At 34.4% G+C, this 11,894-nt stretch overlaps 3 protein-coding genes across 4 annotated transcripts in view; 2 read left to right on the top strand and 1 right to left on the bottom strand.

Moving 5' to 3' along the window:
* The window catches only part of LOC113112126 (ceramide synthase 2-like), a 371,308-nt gene that overhangs the window by 62,970 nt on the left and 296,444 nt on the right, over window positions 1-11,894 (top strand). The gene's annotated exons all lie outside the window — the stretch shown is intronic.
* On the top strand, window positions 171-3,362 carry LOC113112252 (tubulin polyglutamylase complex subunit 1-like). Its single transcript, XM_026277680.1, has 2 exons — window positions 171-682; window positions 2,332-3,362. Exons 1-2 carry the CDS (start codon window positions 411-413, stop codon window positions 2,876-2,878), a joined length of 819 nt encoding a protein of 272 aa, XP_026133465.1. The 5' UTR covers window positions 171-410; the 3' UTR covers window positions 2,879-3,362.
* Window positions 6,863-11,771, bottom strand: LOC113112331 (pleckstrin homology domain-containing family J member 1). Its single transcript, XM_026277801.1, has 6 exons — window positions 11,484-11,771; window positions 9,000-9,067; window positions 8,856-8,922; window positions 7,618-7,708; window positions 7,479-7,542; window positions 6,863-7,397 (listed from the first exon to the last, which is right to left on the bottom strand). Exons 1-6 carry the CDS (start codon window positions 11,575-11,577, stop codon window positions 7,320-7,322), a joined length of 462 nt encoding a protein of 153 aa, XP_026133586.1. The 5' UTR covers window positions 11,578-11,771; the 3' UTR covers window positions 6,863-7,319.

Here is an 11,894-nt window from a genome sequence, read left to right as displayed (position 1 = left end):
TGCAATAAATAAATAATTACTAACATATATATAGCTGTAACTTTGGGGATTTTGTTTAATAATGAAAAAGTAGGCTATGTCTAATAAATGTAAAATCATGAACCTTATTCAATTTAACAACAATTTCTAAAAGTTTAGCAAATTGGCCTTTGAGTCTTCAACAGGGTGGAATGAAGAACCCTGTAGAATATAATAAGACACAACACCGAAAGGAACAGTTGACAACAATTAAATAAGCAACTTCTGTATGGATACAGGGAAATTAAAATATGACAGAAATGTTTGGGCTGCGAAATGACGTCACCAGGCTGCGTCTGCGCACAGACGCTGGGCGTGCTGCGTCATCACGAGTCCATAGCAACTGTGATTGGAATGATATTCGCAGCTGAAGGTCGGGATGGTTTAACGGGATGGCGGAGAAGCATCGCGCCGGTGTCGAGATCATGTCCGACTCCAAATCTGCCAGAGCTGCGGGCGACGAGCAGCTGCTGTCGCAGTCCGGGGTGAGCGCGCTGCTCCGGGGAGCCCTGCTCCGGCTGCTCGAGTCCAGACCCGAGGATCCCGTCGGGTTCCTGGCCGAACACTTCGCTCATCTGTCGTCGGAGGCTGAAGACGGAGCGTCGGAGCGTCAGAGCGTCAGCCGCGCTCTCTGGCACCTGAGCCTCGCGCATCACTCGCACAGGTCCATGCGCTTCTGCTGTATATTTAATTTATTATAGTTTTAAGATGGGGTGGTTCTTTAATTTTTGCTTTATTATTATTATTATTATTATTTAATTACTGTTTTTAAATGTCATTAAATAATTAATCTTTAAGCCGTTGTGTAAATGTGTTTTAGGGCGTTGTTTTTTGATAGTTGCAGGCTTTTTTATTTTCGTATTTATTTTTGTTTTATTTTACTATTGCTATTAATTATACATTTTAGCCTCTAGAAATTATTTTATATTTTACATTATTATTTTGTTACTATTTTTACATTTCATTAATTATCTTTTTAAGTAATGGCAGAATTTTTTTTTGTATCCCTTTTCATTTTTTTTCGTTATATATTCCCCTTTTCAGCCATTTATTTAGCTAATTAATTTTATTGTTTTTAAATTAATGTTTAATTAATTATCTTTTTAAGCCATAGCAGAGATACTTTAGTGCCATGCTTTATAGACATTTACAGGTTTCTTTATACACACACACACACACACACACACATACATATATATATATATATATATATATATATATATATATATATATATATATATATATATATTTTTTTTTTATCACAGTTACTTTTTTATCTATTTTTTTATTTAATTATTTATTTTATTGTTGCTATTATAATATTATTTAATGTATTTAAACCATGTTTTTTATATTATTATTTCCATTAATCTCTTTAAATCCATGCAAGGTTCCTGTTTATTTTATATATATATATATATATATATATATATATATATATATATATATATATATATATATATATAGCTATGTGTGTGTGTGTGTATATTTATATTTACATTTAGCCATTTAGGAGACGCTTTTAAATTAGGATAATGGAAGCAATCAAAATCAACAAAAGAGCAATGATATATAAGTGCTATAACAAGTCTCAGTTAGGTTAAACGCATAGCAAGGGCTTTTTAAATAATATTTTAAATAAGATGAAAACAGACTAAATAGAAAAAGGAATAGAGCAAGCTAGTGTAAGAGGTCTTTTTTGCTTTTATTAATTTTATAATAAATTATATGAAAAAGATAGATGGTTTGGCACAATCATGCGACATTCACTTGCAGAATGTAAGCTAACTCTGAAGTAAAGAATTTAGGTAAAGGACTGCAGAGCCAGTGGTGGTTTTGTAGGCAAACATCAATACCTTGAATTTTATGCGAGAAGCTATTGGTAACCGGTGCACATTGATAAACAGAGGTGTGACGTGTATTCTTTATCTTGCTGCCGTATTCTGGATTAATTGTAAAGGTTTGATAGAATTGGCTGTAAGACCTGCAGAGAGAGCATTGCAATAGTCCAGCCTGGACAGAACAAGAGATAGAACAAGGAGTTGTGCAGCATGTTCTGAAAGAAAGGGCTTGATCTTCTTGATGTTGAAAGCAAATCGGGAGGATCGCACAGCCATGTTTCTAAATGACAGAACCTAATGATGCCATGTAGACAGAGAAGAGAAGTGGTCCAAGAACCGAGCCCTGAGGCACCCCAGTAGCTAGATGTTGTGACCTGGACACCTCACCTCTCCAAGATACTTTGTTGACATGTTTTTGTGTTATTTAGTGCGGATTCAGTTTAAGCTCATGTGGTTTTGTTCTCCCCTGCAGGTCAGCGTTTAACAACAACGTGCGTGTGGCGTATGAGCTGCTGACGCAGGGCGTCCCGCGTCGTCTCAGTGCCGGCGGTGTTCGCGGGCGTCTGTATTCAGAGATGCTCCGGTGTCTGTGCAGTGAAGGCGGACTCTCGGGCTCCACCGCCGCTCCGCTCCTGCGCCGCGTCCAGAGCCACGACTACGAGTCCGTGCCCTTCGAGCTCTTCCGGCAGGGCGTCCTGACCTGCGCCGTGTTCGCAGACTACATCCGGAAGTCTCAGTGTCTGTACGCGGCGGTGGCCAGTGCTCCGGACCGGCCCGCAGAGAGGACGCTGTGCCACGCGGTACTCTCCACCCTCCGCGATGCTCTGGAGACGGCGGACGGCATTGACGTGGCACGATATCTGGAGGCCAGCGCCAAGATCTCTCCCGCTAAAGTGGCTCAGGCCATGGCCGAGGTCCAGCCGCGCGCGCAGAGACACGACGGACCCACGATGGACGCACAGGAGTTTGAAGACGCCGCCGCCGCGCTCTTCATCGCGCGAGTGCGAACCGTCACCTGAAGCTCCGCGTGCATCATCATCACCGAGCATATTGCACAAACAACAGCGTATCGAAACCGTTGCGTCATATTGCATTCAAGCTTTAACATTTAGATGTCTGGTGTTCCAGCACAAATATCTAAATATTCTTAAATCAAGATGCAAAATGGCAAGATATTAAATCTAGACTAATGACAAAATGATCAAAAAAAGGGAACGCAAACAGAAAATGAACCTAATTCAAGGGTAAAACCAGATTATTTTTTCCAGACATATGTGACCCTGGAGCACAAAACCAGTCATAAGGGTAATTCATTTTTTTTTTATTAAACAAGAACAGACAAAACACAAGGCAGAATCAAGACTACAGAATAACAAGACATTAGACAAGGACTCGGTGACACATACTCAGACACACCGGGTATAAATACACAGAAGGTAATGAGGGAACTGGAGACAGGTGGGGAATAATCAATTAACCCAAACAAGGAGGAAGGTGACCAAATAAGGGAAAAGACAGTTCATAAAGAGACAGACACCGTGGGAAAGGAGGACACCTAGTGGAACCCCAGGGAACACAACCCAGACACTGTGACACTCCAGCGATGTGTGGTTTGTTCGGAGGACAATATTAGTCTGAGATACAACTATTAGAAAATCTGGAATCTGAGGGAGCAAAACAATCTAAATATTGAGAAAATCATCTTTAAAGTTGTTCAGATGAAGTTCTTAGCAATGCATATTACTAATCAAACATTAAGTTTTGATATATTTAAGGTAGGAAATTTACAAAATATCTTCATGGAACATGATCTTTACTTAATATCCTAATGATTTTTGGCCTAAACATTGCTATTGCTATAAAGACTGACTTAACCACAATCACCCCCCACCCCAAAAAAAAGAAATATCTCATAATTTTGCTTCTCCAGTAAATGCATCTTGATTTAAGTGTTTCTAGATATTTGTACTGGAAACCAAGACCAACATACCGACAAAGAGCATCACTTTTTTAGAAAATGCATGTAGTATATTGTGTTTTTATGTTCCGTGTACTTCAAATCGAAATGATTTGTGCTCGTTACTGTGTTTGAAGTCTAATTTCAGAGCGTGAAACCTCAGTTCAGGAAGTTAAAGGCATCTGAAAGCACACCAGTTCCCTTTTCAGTTTCACAGAGCCTGAGCTCAGCAGGAACAACACATTTTACTGCATTCGCAACTGAACTGCTTTTCAGCTCGGAACGAACAGAACATTTCATTGATTTATTTACGCAAACGTGCACTGATCAATCTCTCACAATAAGCAAAGAAACATGAGTTTAGAAAAAGACTGAATTGCTGACATTTATTTATCCACTTCATACATAGAACTGTTTTTTTTTTTTTTGCATATTAAATATTAATTGTTTAATGAGTATTTCATATGCTGCCTGTTATAATCGCTGATGCTTTTTTAAAAGAACAATCTGAATGCTTTGATAATGATTATAATTTACAAAAACATTATTTGCAAAATAAAAATAAACATGAATTTGAGAGACTCATTATTTGGTGCTTTAATAAACAAAATCTGACTGTACGGAGAGTCACATGATCAATGACACACGTTTTATGTCTCAATATTCCTTTGTTTTACATTTTTCAAAATCATTAATTTTTTTAATATTTGCTTTTTGTTTAATTTTTGCTTCTTTAAATTGGGGTATATTGAATCGTAGATTTTTATAATGTGCTCTTTTAGTTTAATTTATTTCTAGATTTCAATTACTGCGAAATCCCTGCAATCATCAGTTAATGACAGAATTTAATGTGCTCTTTTTTTTTGTTTGTGAATACACGACCGTTCAAAAGTTTTGACATGATGTTTTTAAAGAAGTCTCTTCTGCTCATCAAGGCTGCATTTATTTGATCAAAAATACAGAAAAAAACTGTAAAATAGCAAAATGTTATTACAATATAAAATAATAGTTTCTATTTCAATATCCTTTAAAATATAATTTATTTCTGTGATGCACAGCTGAATTTATCGTCATCATAACTCCAGTATAAAGTGTCACATGATCTTCAGAAATCAGAATAATATGATGATTTATTATTAGAATTATCAATGTTAGAAACAGCCAAATATTTTTTGGGGAAACTGATACTTTTTTCAGGATTCTTTGATGAATAAAAAGTTAAGAAAAAACTGCATTTACTCTAAATGTAAATATTTTCTAACAATATAAATATTTGTTATCACTTTTGAGCAATTTAACACATCCTTACTGAATAAAAGTTTAAATTTCTGTCAAAAAAAGAAAGAATAAAAATTTACTGACCCCAAACTTTTGAACTGTATAGTGTATATTGTTAGAAAATATTTCTATTTTAAATAAATGTTCTTCTTTTTAACGTTTTATTCATCAAATAATCTTGAAAAAAGTATCACAAATTCGAAAAAATAAAATAAAAAGACTAGAAGAATGATGATGAAAATTCAGCTGTGCATCAAAGAAATAAATTAAATTTTTAATGTATATTAATTAAAAAAAAAATTTTTTTACATCATCATAATATTTCCCAATATTACAATTTTTTCTGTATTTTTGATCAAATAAATGCAGCTTTAATGTGCAGAAGAAACTTCCATAAAAACATTAAAAGTCATTAAGATCCCAAACTTTTATTTTATTACTATATTTATTATTCTTTATAACAAAATACACTTCCTTCATGACAACATCCTGCAGGAAGTGACATCATTTATGGGAGGGAAACCAGCAGCACAAACATGACCTGATGGGTTTTGTGGCTTGTGTTTAATTTCAATCTCCTTAAATAAGCAGAGATGGTGCTAATCATGTCATATGTCACCAAGCTCTCTTAATTCCCTGAAAATGCTGGTTTCTTCACCTCTTTTGAGTCCAATCATATCTGTCCACAATTAAGACTCGCTCAAACATGATTCGATTGACCCATGCATCCATTAAGTGCCTCATTTATTGTGGTCATTAACTGGAAGAATGTTCTCTGGTGCGTGTTATTGTGCAAATACTCGTTTTATGATTCCCTTAGACATTGCCCTGCACTGGAGGACTGCCACAATCAGCACTTTACTGCACAGCTTAAAAACAAAAGCACACCGGATTCTTTTAAAAGAGATTTATTAACAAAAATAAGATTGTGCATGAGGAGCATATGTAAGCTGTGAAACCTGGTCATTTCTAGTGCATGAAATAAAGACAGAAACATTAATGAATCTCACATTGTTTTCACTCGTGTTATACTCTCATCGCTTGAAGAAATGGAAAGTTACAGGCACGATGGGTTAAAAATAAAACTTTATGCAAAGTTACAGGACAGCAGTTGAAGTCGTTTCCTTGTATTTCGCTGTTCAGTGCCGTTTTATGAGCACAAGACTCAAACAAGTGATCAAACGGTTCAAGAAGAGTTGCATTAAATCTGCTGCAAATTTGTGAAGGCCACAATGTTTAAAATAATGCCATATGCAGAGTTCAAATATCACAGTAAAATCAAATTAGTCTGAATTAATTAAATAAATCCTACTTTTAGGCTTTTTCATTGACATTATTATAATAATAAAAAAACTGAACACAAGATATTATATTTATTAAATTATTTAAATTGTGTAGTGCATTGCTAATTTGTGATTTTTAAATGTAATTTAATAAATTCAATATTAATTACAATTTAATAATATATTATATATATATATATATATATATATATATAACCGATTAAATTACATTGTGATTATTTCATTATTAAATGAATTGTAATTAATTATTTCTATTTTACATAAATTTATTATATTTTATAATATGATTACGTAATATATTTACATAAATATTTGTATATAAAATACATTATTTCAATGAGAAGTACACTTTGTGTGTGTGTATATATATATATATATATATATGCATATAATTTATTAAATTACTATTTAAACAGTGTGCTTCTCATGAAAATAATGGCTTCTAAAAATGGCCTTAATTTTCCTTGTACAAAAACAAAATATTTTATTTATTCATTTTTTATTTTGGGGTGAAGTAAGACTGTTGCGGTTTCAGAGGCACAAAATCAAAGCAGCTAAAAGGTTTTACAGAAACTATAAAAATGTTTTTGATTTAAGCTGAATGCTATGAAACCTCTTCAGTGCGCTTAAGGTGAAACTATAAAGACTGCATGCATGTCAATGCATAAACCTTTAACAGCACGGTTATAAAAGGCGATAAATGTGCCAGAATCCGTTTTTAAAAGGCGACCCAGTTCAGCTTGCCCTCATTAACAATGACCTTGATTTTAGGAAGAAACTTTAATTGCAATTGGCTCAAACTCAGCAGACATTCATTACAGTAATATTACGCATTTCTCCCATAACTCAGGTCAGAACGTACAGTGATGGATTCAGGCAGACTGTAAAAGAAGAAAAACACAAGCAGAAACCCCAAACAGTTTATGTGTCCGCTGGAGGAAGCCCACTGTTGACCTGAAAACGTGTTTCGTCTGATATCCCATACTGCTCCAGCGGGTCCTGCAGGCGATCACAGAGCAGCAGCGTGATTATTCATCTCTTACAGATATCTGCTGCATTCATTAATAACCATTCCCTCACCTTTCCGGTCAGCCGATGGATTTCCGTGCGATAGTAGATCAGGTTCTTACGCATGGATTCATAACTGTGAGACAGAAGCAGACTGCGGTTATACAGATGGGAGACGCACGGCATGATGGGATACGTCAGAGACACACACCTGGCTTTAACGATGGCATCGATCCACTCCACACACTGCTCCTGAGAATCACATTCGAACAGATACTTCCTCTCGGCTTCGTCCAGAAACACTGAGAACGAGGAAGAGTGACGTCAGGGATATTTTAGTATAATCAATATACTATTATAGTTATTTAAAAAAAGTTTTATTCATGTTTTAAATTAGTATACATTTATTTATATATATATATATATATATATATATATATATATATATATATATATATATATATATATATATATATTTTTTTTTTTTTTAAGTAATTTCCATTTTTATTATTTATTATTTATTTATTTTTATTATTATTACTACTAAATATTTTAAAGGAAAAGTAAGTGACGTCACATTTCACCAAAAGTCAAATTTGTTATCACATTGAGATGCTTTTATTACTATTTTTCCATTTTAAAATAATTTTTTAAGTAATTTCCTTCTTTGCGATTTTGTTTTAATGTAATCTATAGTTTTTATTTATAAATTGTTTAAAATTTTAGTTATTTTAACACATTAAGTTAAACTAAATGAAATGAAAATTGTTTTTTATTTAATTTCAGTTCATATTTATTTAAAAAAATGTTTTTATATAATTTTAGTAACAACACTTGTTAAAACATAAGAGCTGGTGCTCAAATTATTTTTAACATTTTCAATTTAAAGCCATTTTAAAGTATTTTCTATTTTGAATGTGTTTTTTGTCAGTTTTATAATTTTTTTTTTTTAATGTTTATGTAGTTTTTACTTCAACATTTTTTTTATTCTTATTTTTACTTTTTTTGGACATTACATTAAACTAAACTAAATTAAATAAAATCTTGTTTTTTTATTTGTTTATATTTATTTCAAATAATAACAAAAATATTTTTATTATTATAATTTTAATTTTAGTAACAAAAACCCTTGTTAAAGCATAAGAGCTGATGCTTTAAATTAAAACCAGACATTTATCAAATTGTTTTTAACATTTTCCATTAAAAGTCATTTTAAACAAATTTCCTTTACACTTTTGTTGCTTTTCGTTTTTAATAAAAAAAAATGTTTATTTGACTTCAGTTAAAATGTATTTTAAATAATAAAAGTGTGTTTTTTTAGGTTTTAGTTAATGATAAAAGCCCTTCTTGAAATATAACAGCTGATGGTTTAAACTAAAACCACAGTCATGAAATGTTTAAGATAATTATACTTCGGTGAGCTGTCAGTGTGTCTGAAGCTGCTCTCACCGATGGAGAAAACCTGATCGTCTTCTCTCTCCACGCGACACTGTTCCAGCAGAAGAGCACCGATGGGCTGAAGACACAAGCCAATCAAACTCAAACGATCAACGATGCTGATGAGATCCAGATCAGACACTGGTACACACTCACCTCATCCTCATCGATCCGAAAGTAAAACAGGAAATTAACGATCAGCTTCACTACACGCCTCTTCACAACTGTTGTGGGAGATACAGGAGAATAGAAGTCAAACTCTACTGAGGCGCATCTCCAGACAACAAAACCAGTTCAGTCCAGTCTAGTGAGGCGCAGTCACTAGCTATTTTTAAAACTTACTTAAAAACGTATTTTATTTTTAGATCGCCTTTTAGTTGCTTTAGTGCACATTTAGTATATACAAAGCATTTTTATTTTCTGTTGGTTCATGTATTTCCATTACTGTTTTGTAAAGGTTGTTTTTTTACAATGCATTTTGAGAAGCTTCTTTTAAATGTATTATTATTATAAAAAAGAAAAATAATAATTGTGTGTGTGTTTCAAAAATAAGCCCAAAAATAAAAAAGTTTTGTTGGGACTTTATCAAATAATTTAGACTTTTAGACAATTATGTTTTTTGCTTGAGCCCTAAGAATAAACAAACGTAATTGCAAATTTATTTTACAATTACGATTTTTTTCCCCCTCAGAATTAAGTTAAAATTTCGCAATTCTTAGTTTACATCTAGCAATTATCAGAATTGCAAAATAAAGTTTGAATATGGAGATAAAATGCTATTGCAAGAAAAAAGTCGAAATTGTAGCTTTTAACTTTGCTGCGTCAAAGTGACTTTAATGAATGCTTTAGTTTTTCACAACTCTGTGGATTATAAAAGAAGCGCTCAATTTCTTGATACTTTAGTTGATTCAATTGGGATTATAGTAGATTTGTTGCATCATGACAGCTTTTTTGATTATAACATTTATCGTAGGGCTGGGCGATATATCTAACGATATGAGCATGCGCATCTAATCAGTAAATCTGGTTCCGTGATTACCGCTAAATCGGCATCACCTGCTTTTAAATATAGCGGCATTTAATAGACAAAGCCGTAGATCACTGACAAGCTATGCAATATCGCGTTCATTATTAAAGGCGATCCATCTGGGATAATTAACGCGATATTGCGTAGCTTGTCAGTGATCTGCCATTCGTTGTATTATGCGTAATTGTCGCATAATGTGACAGTATCGGTAGGTGCAAAACCGTTAGAAATTTGTGCAAAACGTCTGTGATATTCTATTAATATTAATAAAAAAAGCTATCGCAAATTGGCGTCATTTCCATTAAGTGTTGTAAAATGTAATCTTTTCCTCTCACATCAGGGCAACTTATTTTGGTAGGCGTCTATCTTTAGCGAAGCAGCATGGAAACCGCTTCATATAACTTCTTATGTATGCCATGTGACCTGTAAAAGTTTCCATTGCAGTTTTGCGAAAATATTCCTTTTTAGAATTGCCTGGAGAACCACCTCATGCAAAATTGACGCATTCCCATTAGTTGTATTTTCAATTCACAATTTGCGCAATTTGAAGGGTAATTAAAACGCACCTATTGAATATCCTGACAGTATTATAGTGATGTTGCAGAATTACAGCTTCATTATAAAAGCCCATTTCCACCAATAACGACAGCTATAACAATATAGTTTAAAAAAAATCTAAATTTAAATGAATGCTAATATAGTTGTCTTTATGTTGATAGTTCTTAGTACAAACAGGCCATACATTATGGTTTAAATTTTGGTGATTTAATGTTGAAGTAAGCGATGGCGATCACTGGCGATGAGGTGAAATGTTGAACGGTGCGTCTATAATAGCGATTCATAATAGCGTCCATAATAGCAAATGCGATTTCGGACACAGTGCATCGACTGCATACTTCAGAATGGAAGGTGGAAGAAGTAGGTAATCCATGTTCTTTTCGCCTAATGTTTTTTGAATACTATGAATTCTGACATACTACTCGCCTCACACAGTTTTTTGCCTACGTTATAGTAGGGAATTATGCGATTTCGAACTGCAGCGTCCATTCGCATCAAGAGTCGTCAGGTCACGTGACCTCCAATACGGAATTTGCATAAAGTCTATTTCTGTTCCATTGCGTCCGAACATTGCGTAATATTCCCCTACTATATATTAGGCAAAAAACTGTACATGAGGCGAATAGTACGTACAAATTCATAGTATGAATAAAAACAGTAGGCAAAAAAAAAAAAACCTAGAAGACCTACTGCATCTGAAATTGCATACTTCCCCCATATTATATTAGTACGGAAGTACGCGGTTTCGGACGCAGCGGAACAATGTACTTTATTCAAATCTATAGTGGAGGTCACGTGACCTGACGACTCCTGATGCGATTGGACGCTGCAGTGCGAACACAGCTGTACTCATAATAGCGTACTACTTCATCTATTACAGTCACATCTTTACAAAACAGAAATAGTACGAGTAGTACGCTACCATGCGATTCCGAACCAACACGTTTATCGTAGAACGGACAGTTTTCTAGGTCTGTGGTTGATTTTAACGGCGGCGATATGGTTTTCTCCGCAGATATCCGTGACTTGATGCGGATGAAATTATGTTCTCTCACCGTCTCCTTTCTTCGGGCCTTTCATGCCCAGCTCGGCCGCTCTCTCTGACGGCTGGCGGCTCAGGAACACCAGCTCTTTCTCGTTGAATCGCATCTTCAGTTCTTCGACAGCAGTTTCGTCTCATTACAGCGCATTTTAATGATTAAAGACAGCAGTTTTCTTCCCAGCATCAGAGTCGGATCGGATACTCGTCATACATACTGTCACTCAAGTTCCTCTGATCGCGTGCTTAGCGCCAAATGAACTGAAACAAGCGTACTAAACACACATAACACACACACATCAAAACACACTGTACCGAGTGAGCTGCAGGAATTGGACACGTCCAACCAGAAGAGGGCGCTGATGGTGTACCACTTTAAATAATAATAAAAAAATACAATTGTGTTTAGAATTTTTAATCCAATAGA

This window comes from Carassius auratus, chromosome 2, assembly GCF_003368295.1.
Source record: "Carassius auratus strain Wakin chromosome 2, ASM336829v1, whole genome shotgun sequence".
NCBI lineage: Eukaryota > Metazoa > Chordata > Actinopteri > Cypriniformes > Cyprinidae > Carassius > Carassius auratus.
Note: the sequence above shows the minus strand (reverse complement) of the source record. Positions and strands in the feature narration are given on the sequence as shown.